The sequence below is a fragment of the Urocitellus parryii genome, chromosome 7 (assembly GCF_045843805.1).
Source record: "Urocitellus parryii isolate mUroPar1 chromosome 7, mUroPar1.hap1, whole genome shotgun sequence".
In the NCBI taxonomy this organism is placed as follows: domain Eukaryota; kingdom Metazoa; phylum Chordata; class Mammalia; order Rodentia; family Sciuridae; genus Urocitellus; species Urocitellus parryii.
The window spans coordinates 134,175,936-134,199,271 of NC_135537.1; the positions used below are offsets into that span (position 1 = coordinate 134,175,936).

General features: G+C 45.5%; 1 protein-coding gene and 1 pseudogene across 1 annotated transcript in view; one reads left to right on the forward strand and one right to left on the reverse strand.

Annotated features, from left to right (window-relative positions):
* The window catches only part of Spns3 (SPNS lysolipid transporter 3, sphingosine-1-phosphate (putative)), a 49,656-nt gene extending 43,493 nt beyond the window's left edge, over positions 1 to 6,163 (reverse strand). The window contains exons 1-2 of the mRNA XM_026393977.2: positions 5,953 to 6,163; positions 1,714 to 1,779 (exon numbers count right to left, since the gene is read on the reverse strand). Of these exons, the coding sequence (XP_026249762.2) occupies positions 1,714 to 1,779; positions 5,953 to 6,163 (277 nt within the window). The remainder of the gene's footprint in view (positions 1 to 1,713; positions 1,780 to 5,952) is intronic.
* A 14,363-nt stretch (positions 6,164 to 20,526) lies between these two features.
* LOC113186478 (kelch-like protein 5) lies at positions 20,527 to 22,640 on the forward strand (annotated as a pseudogene).
* Positions 22,641 to 23,336: the final 696 nt, after the last annotated feature.

Genomic DNA, 23,336 nt, shown 5'->3' on the forward strand with positions numbered 1-23,336 from the left:
GGGGGGGGGGGGGGGGTCCTGGAACCAATCCCTTGCAGATACCAAAGAACAACTGTGTTTTTTAAACTTTATTTTCATTCAAACCCTCACAGCTGCGGATAGAGTTCATTCAGTTGACAGCATTTGTTCCCCATAAAGCCCAAGTGGTAAAGCCAGCCCTCCCTGCCAAAGCAATCCCACAAATCTCACTGATTGTGAGAAAAAATGCTGGCTTCATTCTTTCAATCGAAATAAATGTGTTGACACCCATCCCTGAAACCACTTTCTCACTTCGGAATTCTAATTTGTAGATAAATAGCAGACAGTCACACACACAGCGGGCTGGCTAGGTAAGAGGTTTGGCTCACTGCCATGGGCGTGTGGCCTGGTGGAAAGATCCCCAATGTGTTTCTATTGATGCTCAGTCTGTTTAGTACTCTGGGCCTCTCTGCAGAAGCCACAGTGGTTCCTCTGCTTGGCGCCTTGGATTTTGATGCCCAGAGCAGTGCATCTAGGCTGGGGGCATCTCTTTCTGCTTCAGATGGAAGACAGGGGATCTTAAAGGGGGAGATGAGAAAGGAGACCCAGAGGTAGGGCTCAGGCTTGCTCTCAGGCAGATCCATGTTAGGAAAGAGACATCCAGGGCTTGGGAAACTAGAAGCAGATCTCTCAAAACTCTGTATGTTCATGTAGCTCCTGGGAAGTACTTCTGTATCCCTGGGGCTACCTGTACCTGGTTCGAGAGCCATGTTCTAAAGCACTGAGATAGAGTGGACTGTTAGGAGAGGGAGGAGACTACAGAGAGAAGCCACAATGTGTGCTAGTTGCTGGGTGGGGTGTAAACATCTAGGTGTCATGTGTTGTAATCAGCTGTGCATGCATGCATATATGGGAGTGGGTGTCACTATCCAGGTACTCACAGGGCAAAGGTTAGTTCAAGCCTCATGACCCCAAATGCCCCCATCTTGGAATGGGACATGTGGGTGCTCTCTCCTGCTAGACTTCTGGCTCTCTATGGCCAAATGCCCTTCTGAGCCCTCATGGGAGTATGCATTGTTATCTGTCTATCTGTCTGTGTCCTGGTAGTCAGATTTTTCAGCTCTGGCCAGGTGCCATGTGCACACCTGTAATCCCAGCAGCTCAGGTGGTTGGGACAAGAGGATCACGAGTTCAAAGCCAGCCTCAGCAATGGCGAAGTGCTAAGCAACTCAGTGAGACCCTGTCTCTAAATAAAATACAAAATAGGGCTGGGGATGTGGCTCAGTGGCCAAGTGCCCCTGAGTTCAATCCCCAGTACCCCCCACCCCACCCCACCCCACCCCCAAAAAAAGAAAGAAAGAAAAGATTTTTCAGCTCTGCAAGATAAAGCACACATCAGAATTTCTCAGACCTCCGTGAGTCTCTGGTACACAGATGAGCTAACAAGCATGGAGGGAATGAGTGACAACTCCACAGTGGAGACATGATGCTCAGCGGGCTTCCCCTGCTCCACCCCCCTCTGCTCATCCTTCAGCACCTAACACTCCAACCTACAGGGGCCGTGAGAGCCCCAGGCCTTCATCCCTATCCTCTCCTCCTCTACCACAACAGTCCCTCAAACTCAGGTCCTACCCCTTCTCTGTGCAGGGGACTCTGTAGGGCCAAAGCTGAGCATGGGACCCATCCCCCACCAGAAGACCCCACCTCAGTGCGAGCCCAGGTTCCCAGTTCCAGGTCCGGCCACTGGGTCCTTACCTGTCTGAAGCAAACCAGCATTGCTGTCGCTGATCTGAAAGAACTTCTGCACATCCAACAGCACTCCTGTGGACAGGGGAATGGTGTTCAGGAAATAGAAGTAGCCCACCAGATCTGTAAAGCTCAGCTTCCTCTGCATTTGGGACAGGGCCACTTCTGACCAGCACAGCAGAGGACTTGGTCACTGCTCTGTTCCCCTCTTTCCCACATATTCAGCAGACACCCAGAGAAACCATGCACATCAAACACACACAGAAACAAGCACCACAGACTTATGTAGGTACACATTTGGACACAAGCATGTCCTTGCAGACATGTAGATGCACATATATACCTAACATAAGCATTCCCAGAGAAACACACCTGCAGAGACACAATACACAAACAGGAACCTAAACTCACAGTCAAATAAACCCAGACACACAAAATCATACACCGCTGATATGTACACATAGATACCCACAGGCAGGCATGTGTATGCGCACCCTTCGTCTGTCATTCACACTGTAATCAGAGCAACTGGCTGTTGCCTGTGGCTGCATAGTGCACGGCCCTTTATTTAGACTACTGTGTAAATGGATGACCCTGGAGGCCCTACAAACACCAAAATGCTTAGCCATACATATACACACATACATATGCCCATACAAACACTCATGTGCCCTGGCCTGTACATCTCTACACACAAGCATGTTCTTCCAGAGGTTTAAGCACTCAGATAAGAGCATGCACACATAGAGCTTCAGAGACTTGGGTCTGCCCTCTGTCCCTCCTTCCTGAGGATAGCAGTCTCCTATGCTATGCTAGCTGGATCCCTAAAGCCACTTCAAAAACTTGCTAAGATATAGGCTGGGACAGTGAGTGCTCAGCCCAATGCATTGAGAAGAAGCAGCCCTTCTAACACTGCAATTTCTTCCCTGAAATTCCCTTATCCCCTGAGTGGTACCTCAGAAAGGTCCAGAGTCTATGGTACCTGTTCATGTGAGCCATATGACTGTGGCCTTATCATTATCATGAAGAAAAATATCCTCGTCCATTTTGTGTTGCTATCACAAAATACCCAAAGCTCAGTAGTTTATAAAGAAAAGTGGTTTACTTAGCTCATAGTTCTCAAGGTTCAAGAGCATGACACCAGCATCTGCTCCACTCTGGTAAGGGCAAGGGGCATGTGTGGAAGAGAAATTTAGGGAAGGTGCCAGCCTTGTTTATGACAACACATTCTCTCAGGAACAAATCCAGTTTTACTGGTTCTGACCCACGGCCGGCCGTGAGACAGCATTAATCCATTCCTGAGCCTCCATGACCCAATTACCTTCTACAAGGCCAAACCCTTAAAGGTTCCACCACCTCCAAACCACCACAGTGGGGACCCAGCTTTTAGCACATGAAATGCTGGGGGACAAGCTATATCCAAATCATAGCAGAGAACATCCTCAATTTATTGACTCATGAGATGGCTGAGAACCAGGCCCTGATCTGCACGTGTACAGTTGTTCCCCTAAGAAATGGGACCATCACTGTCCCCATTATACAGATGAGGACACCAGGCTCCAGCCACCCAAGGTTGCAGGACTGGAACTGGGAGCTGGGACACAACTCTTAGCCAAAGGCAGCCTTCCCTCTCCCCCCACCACCTAGCAGCCAAGAAAGGGAACAGCAGTCCCCAAATTGGACCCTGCAGAAACACCCACACCAAGAAAGCCCCGTATCCACACCTCCCAGACCAGCCAGCAGGGGAATAAAGATCAAAGGATGACAGACGCCAAGTAAGAGCATGTTGTTTAGTCATCTAACTTGGGCCCCATTGCCACAGCATCCAGGCATACAAACCGTTATGTCTTGTTTCCTCTTTTAATGACACAAAGAAGACGTAGTCATTCAAGAGGAAAAAAAATAGACAACCCAAGTAAGCAAAATAACCGACTCAATCCAAATCCACTCTAATTGCTGTCTTTAGGAAAGAGGTCCCTTGTTTTGTCTCATCCCGGGCATTTCCTGACTTTGTGGTGCTCTGTGGGTGGCCCAAGGCCAAGAGCAAACCCAACTTCACTTTGACCTGTTCCCTCCACCCTGGGCTCCCAAAGACCTGTTTCCCACACGAGAATGTTAGCTGCTGCATGAACCTTATGTCCCCAACAGTCCTCGGGAGCTCGGCCTGGTTTCACTTCTCTTACTCTTCATCCCCACAATAACCACAGCCAAAGGATGTCCTGAAGGGGAAGAAATCCCAACAGGCAGAATTCTGATGGCCCAGCCAGGGGCCCCCTGAGCAAGTGAATGGGGAGCAGGCAGCCCAGACTCCCAGGCTCATAATCTGCATGCCGCATGTCCCCAGCGCCCCTGTGCCCCTCGCCCTTCGTACCTCTTCGTGTCCCCAGCTCAGGCTCAAACTCGGGCCTCCTCAGCTTTGGCCTGATCCCCTGCAGTAGCCTGTGAACTGACCCCCCCCCCCTCCCCAGCTCAGTTCACCTCCATCAAAGCCTCAGATACAATTGTATCCTCCCATTTAAAAAACCATCCCATGCCTCCCCATTTCCTGAAGTGGAAAGTCCAGGCTCCCAGGATGACACCCAAGAAGCCCATGATCTTACCCCAAACACCCTTTTTGGAACTATTTCCTGCTCCCTTTGCTTCCTGCCATCCCTGATCAGCCCATGTGCTCTCACACTCTTTCACGCTCATGTAGACCCCTCTCAGAACGTCTTCCTCGACTTCATTGCCTTTCCGGTCTTCTCAGCTTTCGGGGCCCAAACCAAACACCTCCTCGTGTGCAAGTTCTGTGGGACCCCTCCATCATTTGTCCTCAGGGCCGCCCAGCTTGCTCTCACCCCGTTCTGTTCTTTATTAGAGTGACTTATACATGTGTTCTATGTCCCTCTGAGCAACTCAAAGACAGAGACCAGGTCTGGTGATGTCTGCAGCCCAAGTCCCATTCATTCATCGAAGCTGAGCCTGTAACTGATGCTTCAATACTCTGGCCCCAGGGATGCCCAGAAGCTGCAGGGCCCTCTCCTGAGCTCCCCAGCCTGGTCTGTTCCTGCTGGTGAGCTTCCTCCTGTGACTAATATGGTCATTCATGCATTCAGAAATTACAAGTCTGAGTTCCTCACAAGTCTCCAGAGCACGCCAAAGGCTCCTGCCCATAGTTAGTATTTGATCTTGAATCAATGGGTCATGAAAAAAGAAAAGGTTTCTGGGTGTGGTAGGGTACCCCTGTAATCCCAGCAACTGGGGAGGCTGAGGCATGAAGGTCAAGGGCAACCTCAGTAACTTGCTGAGACCTTCAGCAACGTAGAACCTATCTCAAAATAAAAAGAGGTAGGGATGTTGCTCAGTGGCAAAGAGCCCCTTGGTTCAATCCCCAGTATGAGAGAGAGAGAGAGAGAGAGAGAGAGAGAGAGAGAAGAGAAGACAAGAAAAGAAAAGAGAAAAGTTGGTTCTTGAATGAATGAATAAGTGAATGTGTGACAAGAAAAGTAAGCTGAACCCCAGTCATTCTTCAATGAATGAATGAATGAATGAGTGAATGAATGAATGAATGAATGAGTGAATTAATGAATGAATGAATGAATGACAGAAGACAGAAGCAGGTTGTGCCTGGAACCTACAAGAAAGGAAGACAGAATGTGCAATATCTGCCAGCTGCCGGGGGGTCCCAGAAGCAGATGAGTAAGAGTTATTCTTGCGGGTGTGGTGGCACACACTTGTCACCCCTGCAACTCAGGAGGCTGAGGCAGGAGGAGCACACGTTCAAGGCCAGTCTCTGCAACTTAAACCCTAAGCAATTTAGCGAGACACTATCTCAAGATAAAAATAAAAAGGGCTAGGGGTATAGCTCACTGATAAAGCATCCCTGGGCTCAATCACCAATACCAAAAAATAAAAACTTATTCTCACCTGGGAGCTGAACCGAGGCACCCTGTCCTCTAGAACCTCGCCCTGCAGCTCCTCCCAGAACCTTGAGCACATCATCTGCAAGGCACTGTCCTTCTTGCTGCTCTCAGCCACCCAGCCCTCCTCCTGTCCCTGCCCTCACACCCAGTGTGGCTCCTCTTAGTCTGGGACTGAGTTGGGAAGTACTCTTCATTCAGCCGTGCCTGGAAAACACCTCCAGGGGTGTGAACACCAGAGATGTGCTCCAAGAAAAGATACTGGATGGAAAGCCACCAAGGACATGCACCCATAGCCTGCTGGGGTGGACCAGTGGGTGCGGCCCCAGGATGCTTGTCCCTTCCTCACCTGCGATGATGAACCAGTTCATGTAGTTCAGGAGGTTGATGTAGCAGAGAACTGCAGCAGCCACGTATGCTCTCCAGCGAGGCAGGCTCCATGGGGCAGGCGTGCTGGGAGGGGGACACTGACCTGAGACCAACGTCCCATAATGACCACCTGGTCTCAGGGCCTGGCTCTGTGGCTCTCCTGGCCCAGGATCAGGGCACTCAGCAGACATCACCCACTCGTTGCCAACCTGCAGCTCCTGTCCCAGGATGGGTGCTGGGTTAAATGTATCAGCTCAGCACCAAGTCACTTCCTGTGGGCCCCCAGCCTCCCGACCTCAAAGCAGCTGCCCTAACTGTTAGACATCTGATCACAAGTTCCTGCTGAGCCCACCACAACCTCACTGATAAAATTTCACCATCCTCAGCCTCCAAAGCCTGCTGGCAGGGTGAGGAGGGCTCCTGGCACCCCCACCCATGTGCCTGGATAACTCTGTGGTCCCCTGAATCTACCCTGTGGCTTCAATGAGGAAGGGAAACTCCTGGGACAGGAAATGTCTCCCCCGGACCCTGCTGATGCAAGCCACCCAGCACCCAGTGAGCCAGATCAGGGAGGCTGGGTGTTGGCCAGAGGAGCAGCATTGGACTAGACAGTGAGGAGAGGTTGGTGCCTATTCAGTGTCCAATGTGACAAAAAAAAAAAAAAAAGATCTGGGGGTGGGGGGGAAGCCTATAGGAAGTCACCTGTGGGCAACACACACCAATAGAGCTTAGTCTAGGGGTCATTTTTGGAGAGGGACAGGATAATGGCATGGGCTTAAAGGTGTCTCTGTAGATTGCTCGCTAATAGCAAGTGGGACAAAGAGCAACTACACAGGGCTGGGGACATAGCTCAGTTGGTAGAGTGCTTGCCTCACATGCACAAGGCCCTGGGTTCAATCCCCAGCACCCCCCCCCAAAAAAAAAAAGAGAGAGAGAGAGAGAGTAACTACACAATAGAGGGGGCAGACATCTTGACCAGGGATTAAAAAGCATCACAAATGGGGGCAGATGGCAGTGGGTCTAAAGCCCTGCACCCATCACTGTGCAGTGTTATAGCCAGAAATGCATAATCTGAATTTAATTACAAGAAGACATCAGATAAACCCAAATTGAGGAATGTTCTTTTTTTTTAAGGGACTAGCACTATGATTCAAAAATGTCAAAGTGGCTCAGTGGTAGAGTGTGTGATTGGCATGCATGAGGCCCTGGGTTCGATTCCCAGAACTAAAAAGAAAAACAATCAAAGTCATAAAAGACTACAGATTAAAGAGATAAAACAGATATGACAAGTGTAACACAGAATTCTAGGCTGCATCCTGTACCGAGGAGAAATACACATTACTTGATCAATTGATCAAATTGGAATGTAGGGCTGGGGTTGTGGCTCAGTGGTAGAGTGCTCGCCTAGGATGCATGAGGCACTGGGTTCGATCCTCAGCACCACATAAAAAGTAAATAAAGATATTGTGTCCACCTAAAACGAAAAACTAAATATTTTTTTAAAAATTGGAATGTAGCCAGGTGCAGAACACTCAGGACACTGAGGCAGAAGGATCACAAGTTTGAGGTCAACCTATAGTGGCCCTAAGCAACTTGGAGAGACCTGTCTCAAAATAAAAAATAAAATAAAATAAACAGGGCTGAGGATGTGGCTCAGTGGTAAAGCACTGAACACCCTGGGTTCAATCCCTGGTACCAAAAAATAAAGGATGTGAAAGGATGTAGTCACAGAAGAAGATAGCATGGTAGTCCTTGAAAGTTCAAAAAATAAGTAAAATAAAATAGGAATGTAGACAGTAGATTAGGAAGAAATTTTATATCAGTGTCAAATTTACTAAAGGTGATCGCTGTGCAGTTATGTACGTAAATATACTTAGAATGAAGCATCTAGAGATAAAGGGCTATAATATATGCAACTTACTCTCTCATGTAGTTCTAAAAAAAATTGATATTTACATATGGTAAGAAAGCAAATGGCCAGGCACAGTGGTGCACACCTGTAATCCCAGTGTCTCAGGAGGCTGAGGCAGGAAGATCACAAGTTCAAAGCCAACCTCTGCAATTCAGTGAAGCCCTAAGCAACTCAGTGAGATCCTGTCTCAAAATAAAATATAAGGGCTGGAGATGTGGCTCAAGCGGTAGCGCGCTCGCCTGGCATGCGTGCGGCCCGGGTTCGATCCTCAGCACCACATACAAACAAAGATGTTGTGTCCGCCGAGAACTAGAAAATAAATATTAAAAATTCTCTCTCTCTCTCTCTCTCTCTCTCTCTCTCTCTCTCTCTCTCTCTCTCCTCTCACTCTCTCTTTTAAAAAAAAAATAAATAAAATAAAATATAAAAAAGGCTGGGGATGTGGCTCAGTGGATAAGCGCCTCTGGGTTCAATCCCTAGTAGCAAAATAAATAAATAAATGAAAATAAAAATGGACAAAGGACTTGAGTAGACATTTCTCCAAAGATACACAAATAACCAACGGGCACATGAGAAGATGCTCAGGGTCACTAGTCATGAGGGAGATGAAAGTCAAAACCACTTTATACCCAGTAAGACAACTATAATAGAGAAGGAGAAAGGAAACAAGTGTTGCTGAGAATGTGGAGAAATCGGAAGCCTCAGATGTTGCTGGTGGGGATGTGAAAGGATGTAGTCACAGGAGGAGATAGCATGGTAGTCCTCGAAAGTTCAACACCAAACTACCGTCTGATGAAGCAATCTCATCACTGGATGTGTACCCAGTAGAACAGAAAGCAAAACTCAAATACCGCTCTATACCCTGGTTCATAGGAGCACTATGCACAATAGTCATAAGGTAGAAATAAAGCCAGGCATGGTGGTGCCCACCTATCATGCCAGCAACTCAGGAGGCTGAGGCAGGAGGATCACAAGACTGAGGCCAGCCTGGGAAACTTAGCAAAACCCTGTCTCAAAATGAAAAATAAAGGGGGCTAGGGATGTAGGTCTTGGAAGAGCATCCCTGGGTTCAATCCCCAGTACCACACACACACACACACACACACACACACACAAAAAATGAAGTATCGATTCATGCTATATTGTAGATGAACCTCAAAAACAAACTAAGTGAAAGAAGCCAAATGCGAAAGGTCACATATTTTATGATTACATTTATTTGAAATATCCAAAGTAGGTAAGCCCACAGAAACAGAAAGCAAATTATGGTTGCCAAGGGCTGAGAGGAGGGAAGGATACTTAATGGATATAAGGTCTCCTTTAAGGACAATGAAATTATTTTGGAACTAGATAGAGGTGGCAGAGGCATGTCATTGAGAATTACTAAATGCCACAGAAGTGTATGTTTTTAAAAATATTTACAGTTGGGGTTGGGGGCCATAGCTCAGTGGTAGGTAGCTTGCCTCGCATGTGTGAGGCACTGGGTTCAATCCTCAGCACCACATAAAAATGAATTTTAAAAAATACAGATATTGTGTCCACCTACAACTAAAAAAAAAATAATAAAATATTTACAATTGGGCTGGGGATGTGGCTCAAGCAGTAGAGCGCTTGCCTGTCATGCATATGGCCCAGGTTCAATCCTCAGCACCACATACAAACAAAGATGTTGTGTTTGCCAAAAACTAAAAAATAAATATTAAAAAATTCTCTCTCTCTCTTTAAAAAAAATATTTACAATTTTTTCAGGGCTGGGGATATAGCTCAGTTGGTAGAGTGCTTGCCTTAAAACCACAAGGCCCTGGGTTCAATCCCTAGCACCACAAAAAAAAAAAAATTACAATTTTTTTAAGAGACAGGGAGGGCCTGGCTCTGTTGCCCAGGCTAGCCCTGAACTCCTGGGCTCAAGTAACCCTCCTGCTTCAGGTTCCCCTGAGGAGTTGGGACTATAGACCCATGACATCACCTTGGCTGAAATATTTACAATTTTTGTTATGTGAATTTCACTTCGATTTTTAAAAAAGGTTAGAAAACAGGCTGAGTGTGGTGGTGCATGCCTATAATCCCAGCTACGGGGAGGCGACAGTGCACTATACTGATCAAGTGCCTACACTAATTCAGCACCAATATGGTGACCTCCCAGGAGCAGGGGACTATCAACCAGGTTGCATGTGCTGATTCTAATGGAATCACACCTGTGAATAGCCAGGGCACTCCACCCTGGGCAATATATATTTTTTTAAAAAAAGTCAGCAGGGGTAGGATTGTAGCTCAGTAGTAGGTCATGTGCTTAGCATGGTCAAGGACCTGGGTTCATTTCCCAACACAAGAAGAAAAAAAAATTAAAGCAAACAAACTGAAAACTGGTCTGGCAAGAGTGTGAGCTCTATAGTGTGAGTTCAAATTCCAATTTTGCAACTTCCTTGTTGTGAGCTATGGGCATGTTCCTAACCTCTCTGAGCCTCAGGGTTCTCATGTGTGATAGAGAATAATTAATATGAGCTTCAGGGATTAACTGTGAGGATGAACTAAAATAAATGCATGGGACATTCCTAGTATACAGCCTGATACATAGTAAGTCCTCAGTGGTTTTTTTGTTTTTGTCTTTTTAGTACCGGGGGATTGTTGAACTCGGGGACACTTGACCACTGAGCAACATCCCCAGCCTTATTTGTATTTTATTTAGAGACAGGGTCTCACTGAGTTGACAGGATCTCACTGAGTTGTTTAGCACCTCGGTTTTTTTTGCTGAGGCTGGTTTTGAACCTGCAGCCTTCTGAGCACCTGGGATTACAGGCATGCACCCACTTGTTTTTGTCTTTGTTTTACACTGTTAGGGGGCCTCATGCATGGTAGGAAGTGTCCCACTGAGCTATATCCCTAACGCTTTTGGTGGTGCTGGGGATTGAACCCAGGGCCTTATGTATTCAAGGCAAGCATTCTACCAACTGAGCTATATCCCCAGTCCTGTGAGAGGTGGTCAAACTCACAGCTCCAAAAAGAGCACATGCAGGCAGTCCAGCATCCTGGCTAAGATCCTGTACTTCAGAGTTACACACTGGCCATAAAAACTCAGGTAAATCAATTTATCTCTCTGTGCCATGGTTTTCTCATCTATAAAATAAGATAGCAATAGTAGTTGTGGCTTAAATAAGATAATGTTCAAAAAGTGCCTGGAATTCTGCCTGATATTGAGGAAATGCCATGTGCTAATTAAGTACAATGGGGATTTTCCCCGCACTTATAGATAAGACTCTTGGCTCCTGCCTTCCGGAGTCCAGGAGAAACAGGCAGAGCTACATCCATGACTATGAGTGTACCCCGGCACACAAACACACACACCCACACTCACACTCTCACATGCAAATCACACAACAGTGTCCCAGCTAATGAGCACCAAAACAGAGCTGCCTCCACCCCAGAGGTAGCTGCCCCATCCTCCCCCGCTTTCCAGGGTGCAGACCAGTACAGCACCCTACCATGGCTTTCAGAGTCAGTTCTATCCTCAGAGAACAGAACGCCCAGGAGTTGGTCAAATTGGGGAGGTAGGTATTGGCCAGGAAGGCAGCCTTGAAACATGACCACTGCCCTGGACTCCTCCACTTAGTTGACCCCCAGAGGGTCCCTTTTTTTTTAACCTTTGTACTGGGGATTGACCCGTCAGTACTTTACCACTGAGCCACATCCCCAGTCCTTTTTATTTTTTTTATTTTTCAGACAGGGTCTCACTAAGTTGTTTAGGGCCTCAATAAATTGCCGAGGCTACCCTCCTACTTGTGATCCTCCTGCCTCAGCCTCCTGAGTTCCTGGGATTACAGGTGTGTGCCACAGCCTCCAACCCCAAATGATTCCTTGTTAAAGAGGCTTTGCAGGGGCTGGGGATGTGGCTCAAGCGGTAGCGTGCTCGCCTGGCATGCCTGCGGCCCGGGTTCGATCCTCAGCACCACATACCAACAAAGATGTTGTGTCCGCCGAGAACTAAAAAATAAATATTAAAAATTCTCACTCTCTCTCCTCTCTCACTCTCTCTTTAAAAAAAAAAAAAAGACGCTTTGCACAGAGGCCTCTTGGAAATTAAGCTAAAGAGCACCCCCAGGAGCAGGAGTCCTACAACGGGTGGCACAGAGCCATGGACATGGAGGGACATCTGGGTTCCAACAGGATGCTTTCCCTCCCAGTCTCAGCTTCCCCAGTCAAACCCTGGTGGCCATGCTGGTGGAGGGATTGGTTAGACCCAGAAAGTCCAGTTAACTTCCAGTTTGTGTGTGTGTCTGAGGTTCCCTGAGGAATGAGGGGCCAGCAAGGAAAGCCCATGGATGTCTCCAGAAACCACTAGGCAAGAGAAAATGGCTGTTGCCACCCTCACACCTAACACATGGGAGATAAAGCAAAAAAAGGCCTGCTTTTCAGAGAACAGAAAAATGTCCACATGGAGACTGACAGGGAATACTGTTTTGTTTTGTTTTGGGGAACATACCAGAGATTGAACCCAGGGAAGCTTAAAAACTGAGCCGCATCCACAGCCCTTTTGATTTTTTATTTCAAGATAGGGTCTTGTTAAGTTTCTTAGGGCCTTGCTAAGTTGCTGAGGCTGGTCTTGAACTTGCAATCCTCTTGCCTTCGCCTCCAAAATCACTGGAGTTACACTGGTAGTCATGCTGGTAGAGGGAAAACTATTTTTAAAGAAAAATATAGGCTGGAAAAGACAGCTTTATGTGGGATCTGGAATCCCCGACATAGGAGGAAAGGGGAAGGAGAAGGATCTTCTTCATGCTGGCTACCAGTCCTTCAACATGAAGGGCAGCCTCAGAAAGACTCAGGCTCTCTGGCACTGTAGTTTTTGCAAATTAAGTCAAAATATGTTCAAAGTCACTTTCTCTTAAAAGTAAATGTGCACTTATGGTACATACCCAGAAATATGGAAAGCAGGGAACTGGGGTTGTGGCTCAGCGGTAGAGCACTCACCTAGCAGGTGCAAGGCCCTGGGTTCAATCCTCAGCACCACATAAAAATAAACAAACAAAATAAAGGCATTGTGTTCAACTACAACTAAAAATAAATAAATATTCTTAAAAAAAAAGAAAAAAGAAAGAAAAAGAAATGGAAAGCAGGGACTTGAACAGATTTGCCAATACTGGAAACTGAACCCCCAGGACCTCATGCACACTAGGCGAGTGCTCAGCTACAGAGCTGCATCTCCAGCCCATTGAGCAAATGCCCTTATTCAGCATTATTCACAATAACCAAAAGTGGGAACAACTCAAGTAAATGGATAAATAGTCAATGGATTGATATATAAAGAAATTGCAGTATACATACAATGGAATATTATTCAATCTTAAAAAGGAAAGTGGAGAACACAATGGCATGTGCCTGTAAGTCCCAGAACTTAGGACACCAAGGCAGGAGGATCACTTGAGCCCAGAAGTTCAAGATAAGCCTGAGCAACACAGTGAGACCCCATCTCAAAAAAAAAAAAAAAAAAAAAGGAAGAAAATACAGGTACCCAATATATGCTACAGGTTAGTCCAAAGATATTTATCTCAACTGGACATAGTAGCACATGACTGTAATCCCAGCATCTCATGAGGCTGAGGTAGGAGGATCATGAGTTCAAAGCCAACCTCAGCAACTCAACAAGGCCCTGTCTCTAAATAAAATATTAAAAAGGGCTGGGGATGCAGCTCAGTGGTAAAGCACCCCTGGGTTCAATCCCTGGTACCAAAAATAAAAAATAAAAAGAGGTTTATCTCAATTGATTGTTCGCAGTCAGTTCCAGATATATGCTATAAGTGGATGAATCATAAAGACATTCTGCTAAGTAAAATAAGCCAGTTACAAAAGGACAAATCGTGTCTGACGCCACTCAGATGAGGTATCTAGACTAGGTAAATTTATAGAGATTGAAAGTAGAACAAAGGTGACCAGGGGCTGGACAGTGGGGTGGGGGTGAACAGGGATGGGGAGTTTCAGAAGATAAAGAATTTCTAGATAGGGACAATGACGACGGCTGCACAACAATTTGAATACACTTGATGCCACTAAACTACACTTAAAAATGGTTCAAGTTGGGGGCTGGGGTTGTGGCTCAGTGGTAGAGCGCTTGCCTAACATGTATGAGGCACTGGATTCAATCCTCAACACCGCATATAAATAAACAAATAAAATAAAGGTATTGTGTTCATCTACAACCACAAAAAAAAATTTTTTTTAAATAGTTCAATGGGCTGGGGCTAGGGCTCAGAGGTACAGCGCTCACCTAGCATGCATAAGGCACTGGGTTCGATCCTCTGCACCACATAAAGTAAAAAATAAAGACATTGTGTCCAACTATAACTAAAAGATTAAAAAAAAAAAAAGCAATAGTTCAAGTGAGCCTGGGGTTATGGCTCAGTGGTAAAGCGCTCACCTAGCACATGTGAGATACTGGATTGAATCCTCAGCACCACATATAAATAAATTGAATAAAGGTATTGTATCCACCTACAATTAAAAAGAAATTTTTTTTTTTTAAGAGAGAGTGAGAGAGGAGAGAGAGAGAGAGAGAGAGAATTTTTTAAATATTTATTTATTTAGTTAGTTCTCGGTGGACACAACATCTTTGTTGGTATGTGGTGCTGAGGATCGAACCCGGGCAGCATGCATGCCAGGCGAGCGCGCTACCGCTTGAGCTACATCCCCAGCCCAAAAAGAAATTTTTTAAATGGTTCAAGTTGGGCTGGGGTTGTGGCTCAGCGGTGGAGCTCTTGCCTAGCATGTGTGAGGCCCTGGGTTTGATCCTTAGCACCACATAAAAATAAATAAAATAAAGGTATTGTGTCCAACTACAACAAAAAATAAATATTTTTTAAAAATAAAATGGTTCAAGTGGCCAGGTGTGATGGCACACACATGTAATCCCAGCTATTTGGAAAGTCAAAGCCGGAGGATCACAAGCTGGAGGCCAATCTGGGCAACCTAGCAAGACCCTGATTCAAAGGAAAAAATAAAAGGGATTGGGGATGTAACTCAGTGATACAGTGTTTGCCCAGCATGCACCACGCCCTGGGTTCAACCATCAGTACCCAAAAAAAAAAAAAAAAAGGAAATCTGTTAGATGATGGGGCCGGGGAAATTTGTTAGGTGATGTTAGCTTACTGGTAGAGCACTTGCCTGGCATGGGCAAGGTCCTGGAATCAATCCCCAGCACCAGAAGAATAAAAAAGAAAGGAAGGAAGAAACTTGCTAAATGAATAGATATTGAAAGGCCTGGAGCTTCTCAGTCTGGGGCAAGAATATGAAAGAATGTGGGCTCTGAGGGAGGCTTGGTTTCACATTCTTGCTCTTTGACCTTGGACAAGACCTCAGGACAAGTGACTTGACCTTCTCCAAGAACCTCTGTTTCCTTAGGCAAGTGCTCTGCCACTGAGCCACATCTCCAAATGCCTCGTTTTTAAAATGGGCCTACAATTATATCTACCCTTGCAGGGTATTGAAAGATTCGATATATGCAAAGCGGTTTTCCTCCCTGGTGTAGAAGGGTTTTCAATAGATAGTAGTGTGCTAATTACTTCTACTGATGTTCTTAGAATGGCAATATAATGAGATGGACATAGAATGTTGTGACAGACAGATAAGGATTTGAATTCAGGCCCTGTCATTTGCTCTCAAAGATCCCCTTTGCTCTCATAGGTCTCTTTGCCTAAATAATGGGTGATGCCAGGTCTCTAAGCAAGGCATTGTGAGAAGTCACATTCAGGCTGTCCACCCACCTGCCTGGATGCTATGGAGAGAACTTAGGATTTCAAAAGATCCTGGGAGGGACGATTTTTAAAGACTTGCTAGTCCAGCAAGACTGGACTAAAAATAGCTTCTGAACACTGGCAGATCTGGCAGCAGGGTTGACCAGCACATCTTGAGAGAGAAAATCTCACCTTACCACACCCTTTAGTATCATCACGTGAGTGGGGGAAGGGGTACCACCTGTCAAGATGCTATAGCTGGAGTATGCAGCCCATAACTCAATGGTAGAGCACATGCTTAGTATGCTAGAGGCCCTGAGTTCAACCCCCAGCAGGGCAGAAAAAAAGGAAAAAGAAAAAAAAAATCAAGATTCTAAAGGCAAAGAAATATCCTAAAGGCGCACAAACACCTTGGCCTAACAATACCACTTCCAGGAACCATGTTTCAGGTACATGTTTATAGGTGCACAGAGGACCACAACACCATTGTCCATGGTAGAAGAGACAAGTGATAACTTGAATGTCCATGAACAGGAGCTACAAAAAAAAAAAAAAGATATGAGCTTCCTGATTGGCAGAGACCACTCATTCCTGATGTCTACATTGAATATTGAATTCTGGTCCAGTAAATATTTCTGAATGAATGAATCAATCCAAATAATAGGATATTCTGCAATCAATAAAAAAAGAATGAGGGGACTTGGGAAATAGTTCTGTTGGTAGAGTGCTTGCCTTATATGCACAAGGCCCTGAGTTCAATTCCCAGAATAATAATAATAATAATAATAATAATAGTAATAATAATTGAGAAGCTGGACACAGTGGCACACACCTATAATCCCAGCTAATTGGGAGGCTGAGGCAAGAAGATCCCAAGTTTTCAAGGTCAGCCTAGGTACTTAGAAAGACCGTTACTCAAGGGATGGGAATATAGCTCAGTTGATAGAGTGCTGCCCTCACATGTGCAAGGCCCTGAATTCTATCCCCAGCACCACAAAAAAAGAAAAGAAAAGAAAGAGAGACAGAGAGAGAGAGAGAGAGAGAGAGAGAGAGAGAGAGAGAGACAGAGAGAGAGAGAAGAAAGAAAGAAAGAAAGAAAGAAAGAAAGAAAGAAAGAAAGAAAGAAAGAAAGAAAGAAAGAAAGACCCTTTCTCAAAATAAAATAAAAGGACTGGGAGCTGGGTGCAATGGCATACACCTACAATCCCAGCAGCTCAGGAGGCTGAAATAAAAGGATCGCAAGTTCAGTGACTTACCAATGTCCTGACCAACTTAACAAGATCCTATCTCAAAATTTAAAAAAAAAATTGAAAAATGGGCTGGAAATGTGGCTTAGTGGTTAAGAAAGAGAGAGAGAAAATGAATTAGAGAAGTAGGCACTATCAGGGTTGGTGAGTGCAGTGGCACCATGACATCATCAAAGACTCCAGTGCCTTCATCTTTTCTCTGAAGTCTTTTGTGTTGGATTCTGGTTCCTGTACAACCCCCAACATACCCTGCCCTGAATTACAGATTTAAATACTAGGAGATGTTCATCATCTCTTATACTTTATGTGGGTCAGAAGTCTGGGAGTGCTTTGGCTATGGTTCAAGATCTCTCATCCTTTCATTGAGGGTTGACTGAGGCTGACTGAGGCTGGAGGCCCCAATTCCAAGGTGGCACACTCACATGGCTAGAAAGTGGGTGCTGGCTGCTGGTTCCTCTCCACATGGGCCCTCCACAGGACTACTTGAGTGTCCTTACAATATGGTGGCTGGCTTCCTCCACTGGGAGCATCCCATAGGGACCAAGGCAGAAACTGCAACACCTTTCATGACAAAGCCTTCCGGTTCTGCATTCTGCTGTGTTCTATTGGTCACAAAGACCCATCCAGGTTTACTGTGCTACCCAAGGGCATGAATACCAGTAAGCAAAACTGACAGGAGGGCATCATGTACCTCCACATCCCCCATCCTGAGGCTTGCCTTCTCACATGTAAGGGAGGAGAGTCCAGGTATGGTGGCACATTCCTGTAATCCCAACTACACAGAAGAATCTCAAATTCAAGGCTGGCCTGGGCAATTCATTGAGACCCTGTCTCAAAATAAAATTTGAAAAAGAACTGGGGATATAGCTCAATGGTAGAGCACCCTGGGTTCCACCCCAGTCCCGCCAAAAAAAAAAAAAAAAAGAGCTGCTAAACACTGAGGACCACAAACTTGGCATCTCAAGACCAGGATCCTCCTAGTTGAGCGTGACATGTTTTTAAAAAGGATAATTCGCCAGCAAGTCCCAGGGACTGACGGTCTGAACCAGGCTTCAATAGCGACACCATGTGGTCATATGAAGAAACAGCAGTCATGAACTATTCGAGGCATAGTATAAGCCCCCAAAGTTTCTGGATAATTCAAGGTGATCTCAAGCACCTGGATTCCTTGTTAATAAATCGTGTGCATGCTTGAGCCATTAATTTGGATAAGAGTTTATGCAATATTGTATTCCAAGGTATGGAACTGATCGTATTTCTATAGTATATGCCCACAGCATAAGAAAGACAGGATATATCCCTAAGGGGTAACAGTACTCATCTCAGGCTCATAGGACTGAGTGAACATTTTTCCTTTATTTTCCCCTTTTTTTCTTTTCTTTCCAATAATAATAATATCAATCAATAACAGTACATACCATGTGCTATGCACCTGTGAATTGGGTATAATAACTATACTTAGTTTTTAGGTAAGGAAACTAAGGCAGAGAGACTAAGTAACTGCCTCATGTGACCCTGAACTCCAGGCTTCTTTCTTCTGTACTATTTTCCCTGTCTGATTTCTACATACTAACTTTTCTGCATCATATTGCTTGTGTAATAATAATATAAGGAAAGAAATAGTGGTGGCACATATACTTTAATAATTTTAAAAAACAATAAAACAGAACAAAAATACACATATGGTAGGTGTGCATCCCTACACCTAGCTCCCGTGGATTTCTTGATGCCTGACCTGTTTCTTATTTAGGGTGAATTATTTTTGCAGGAGACAACCCCAGACCTCCATGCAAATCCCTGGTATCAAAAAACAAACAACACAACCCCACACACCTTCTACTTGATGTCACCTTCTTCCGGGATGCCTCCAGTTTTGGCTAAATGCTTACCTATCATGGTACCTACTGCTCCTCATTAGTATTTCTGGTATTCTGTCCTGATCAGCAAGTCCTTTAAGGGAAAGGTAGGTATCTGAACCCTTTTTGTCTCCCTAGAGTCTGGCCCAAGCCATGCTTGACTAGAGCAAGCCTTGACAGAACAGGAGTTCTGCATGAGTGAATGAATCTAGCTTCTCAATTTCAGCAAAGGTATTTCTGTGACTGTGACATACACAGTACAATAGCGGGATCCTTATTCCTTTGGAAAACACAACCCCAACTGGGTGCAGCGGCGCACACCTGTAATCCTAGCAGCTTGGGAGGCTGAGACAGGAGGATTGCGAGTTCAAAGCCAGACTCCGCAAAGGTGAGGCACTAAGCAACTCAGTGAGACCCTGTCTCTAAATAAAATACAAAATAAGAGCTGGGGAAGTGACTCAATAGGTGAGTGCCCCTGAGTTCAATCCCTGGTACCCAAAACAAACAAACAATACAACCCCACCAACTTTCTTTGGGATTGTGCGGAGGGGGTTGCTTGTACAGGGAACACCCTCTCAAGTACAAGGCACCTAGGTACTCTGCATATAGAGGCACCCTTCTGTGGGGCTCCAGGGTCTTTCAGGGATATGAGGAAGCCATTGCTGATCATGTTCAGCGTGCTCCCTGGCTTGAACCAGGAGACAAGGACCAGAGAACAACCAGGGCAGGGGGCAGGGGGCAGACACTTGCATTGAGCCGTCTGAAAATGAGATTAAGAAAATTCCATCCACAGGAGCAACCCATTACCCCTCTTTTCTCAGAACCTTGGAGCAAGGTCAATGTTTCTCTTGCTCCCTCTTGCCACTTCCAAACCATTTTCCTTCCTTGACTCTTAAAACTCCAGTTCCTATGAATTTCATGCCAACAAACTCAGCCATGCACTCCTCCTCCTCCCTTTCCCCCTCCCCTTCCCCTCCCCTCCACCTCCCCCCTTCTTTTCCCCCCTTCCCAGTCTCCTTGCCCATGACTTCAATGGACCCCTGATCATCCTCTCATTCACCCAAGACTCGGATGCCTCTGACCTCTTTCCTTCTTCTGTCCTCTGGTGGCATCACCAACCATGTGGATGGTCCCTACACTACCTGGGCCCCTGGCTCCTCTGATTCTCCTACCACAAGCTCTCTCTCCTCCCCACCGTCACTCCCAGGTCATCACCAACATCAGTGCCACTTTTGGAATCACTCCTTAAGCATCTCCTCTTGGACCACAACTTCCCTCACCCTGTCCCCACCTATAAGCCTCTTGCTGGCCTCTCTCTTCAGTCCTCAGGGGACCTCCAGCCTCCCAAGCCCACCCCATGTTCACGAGCTATCACCTACTCATGCCTTCTTCCTCCTCATTATCGTCACCCTTAACTTCTCCAAGGCTCTCTTCCTCCCTTGACTGACCTGCCAAAGCCCCAACTCTGGCCTAATCTGCCCTTTCCTTCTTGCACCCCAAAAGCTAGATGTTGCTGGTGGCGGCGGGTGGGCCAGAGGAGCAAACCATGCTGTTCCAGGGAACAGTTCTGAATCCCTCCCACAGACCTAGTCGCCTGGCAACCTTCTGCTCTCTGGATTTTCCAGTGCCTGGCTGACTCCTCTTTCTAGGTCTCTAGGGCTTGGGTGAAGTACTGCTGTTTAGCTGGGCATTATGACACACACCTGTAATCCCAGTTGATGCATGAGGATCACAAGATCAAGGCCAGCCTCAGCAGCTTAGGGAGATCCTGTCTCAAAATAAAAAAATAAAAAGGGCTTGGCTTTCCACTCTCTGATCATGATGTGAGTTGCTTCCCTCCGCCACACTCTTCCACCATAATGTTTAGCCTCACCTTGAACCCCAAGGAATGGAGCTGGCCTTCTGTAGATTAAGACCTCTAGAACCTTCCTGGCAAACATGGAAAATTAATGCACATTTTTGGGGATGATACAAAATGTCAGAAACTCATTATGGAAGCAATGAAGTATCATTTATTACCAGAGAGACAACCCATGTTTTAAAGTCCTCAAACAAAACTTAGGAAATCAACCGTTGGTACATTATTTACAGTTGGAGGAATGGATTCAACAAAAGGACCAACAAGCATTGAAAAATATGATTTGTGGTGGGTGTAGTGGCACACATCTGTAATCCCAGCAGCTCAGGAGGCTGAGGCAGGAGGATTGTGGGTTCAAAGCCAGCCTCAGCAACTTAGCAAGGCCCAGAGTAACTCAGTGAGATCATGTCTCTAAATAAAATAAATTAAAAAAAATGGCTGGGAATATGGCTCAGTTGTTGAGCACACCTGAGTTCAAGCCCAGTACCAAAAAGAAAAAAGAAAAATATGATTCGTCTACAAACATGTACAAATATGGACTCCCGTGGCAAATATGAATGGGAGGAGGCTACAGCTCATGTTGCAGTGATAAATGACAAACTGTACGTGGTTGGAGGGAGAGAGGAACTGAAGAATTTGAATACTCTAGAATGCTACCCTTATGGCCCAGGCTATATGAGCAATGACCAAAAAGACTCCATTTGCCCTGAGACTCCACGTCATGTGAAAACTACTTCTCCCATGGGAAAGCTCCGCCTCTGTACCCATCAGCAGTTGCTTAGCATAGCATGTTTGGCCACACGAAATGGCAATTCTTCTGCAATGTAAAATTGTTCTCTTTTTGGTTCCTATTTTTCTTGGACAATGTACCCTGTCGGAGATTGATGTCTAGATGTTAGTAACCATTCTTTAACTTGTACTCAATTAGGGACTTTTAAAAAAAAAAAAAAAAAAGATAGAGTGAGAGAGGGAGAGAGAGAGAATTTTTCAATATTTATTTTTTAATTATTGGCGGACACAACATCTTTGTTTTGTATGTGGTGCTAAGGATTGAACCCGGGCCGCACGCATGCCAGGCGAGTGCGCTTGAGCCACATCCCCAACCCTCAACTAGGGACATTTTGACCCACTCTCCCTTCTATGATTTTAGATCTCATGAATTTTGTTTATGGTTTTGAATATAGCAACAGCCACTTATGATTAATGTGGTTTTGAATTATAAAAGGTGTACTGAAACCCAGGAAGGGGTCAAAGGGTGTCGACTTGCAGCCTGCCCCTTGGTCCACCGGCTGATGCATCTGGACCGACTGCCAACTGGTGAATAAAGGTTCTGTTTCCAGTTTTAAGATCGACTCCGTGATTTATTGCAATCTCGCCACAACACTACAACCCCAAAACAAAACGTTGGAGAACGATGCCTCCCATGTCCACAGGTAGACATGGCGTTAGTGTGGCCGTGTTGGAAGGTCCCATGTACACAGTAGGTGGGCGAGATCGCTGGAGCTATCTGAACACAGTAGAATGATGGGACCCCCAGGCTTGTCAGTGAAACTTCGTTGTCACTATGTCTACCCCAAGAAGCACAGTAGGTGTGGCAGTACTAACTCCATACAGTTGGCCGTCGTGATGAAAGCTCTTGTCTCAAACCAGGAGAATGCTTTGTTCCTCATATGAATAAATGGACACGGTGTTCACAAATGTCAAAAAGGAGAGGAGGCGTAGGAGCGACAACCTAGAATGGACGGCTGTATGCTATTGGAGAACACTATGCCCCTGCATCTAACTCAACTTCCAGACTCTTCAACTGTGTGGACAGATATGATCCCAACACAGACGTGAGGACTGAGGTGGCATCTGTGAGCACATCAGAGGTGCAGTGGGGGTGTGTTTACTGGACAATAAATTATATGCCGGTGGGGGATACGAAGGACAGACCTACCTTAACACCCTGAAGGCTTATGATCCCCAGACAAATGAGTGGGCCCAGGTTGCTCCACTGTGCCTAGGAAGAGCTGGAGCTTGTGTTGTGAGAGTAAAATTAAGTAAAATTATAATTTGGTGCTTTGTTTTCTAAATGACAATATTCTCTTCCTTTATTAATTTGCTACATTATACTATAACTATATTATACTATGATATTGTTAGTAAGTGTGCAGTATCATATTCCTGAGCACAGAGTGCCTCATTTCAAGGTGATGATGTTAAAAAAGGAGAGAGCAAGGAGTGGATGGACCAGGATTAAATACTTTCATTTCCTAGATCAAAACTTCAACAGGTGGGGCTGCGGATGTGGCTCAAGCAGTAGCGTGCTCGCCTGGCATGCGTGCGGCCCGGGTTCGATCCTCAGCACCACATACAAACAAAGACGTTGTGTCCGCCGAAAACTAAAAAATAAATATTAAAAATTCTCTCTCTCTCTTTAAAAAAAAAAAACAACTACAACAGGTGAACATATGTCCTGATATGAAATATGAGGACAAGGTAACTACTCCAAAACAATCCAGAGTTAACCGGAAATTTCATTTATTACATGATTAATGAATATTAAGCACATATTACTTACATTATTCAGATGTAATCATTATTCAGATGATTTTATTACAGTGCAAACATCATAAAAAACTTCTAAAATGTTATTTTGTAAGTTCATCATACATGGATTGCAGTAATTTTTTGGCAGGGGAGGGTACCGGGGATTGAACTCAGGGGCGCTCAACCACTGATCCACATCCCCTGCTCTAGTTTATATTTTATTTAGACACAGGGTCTC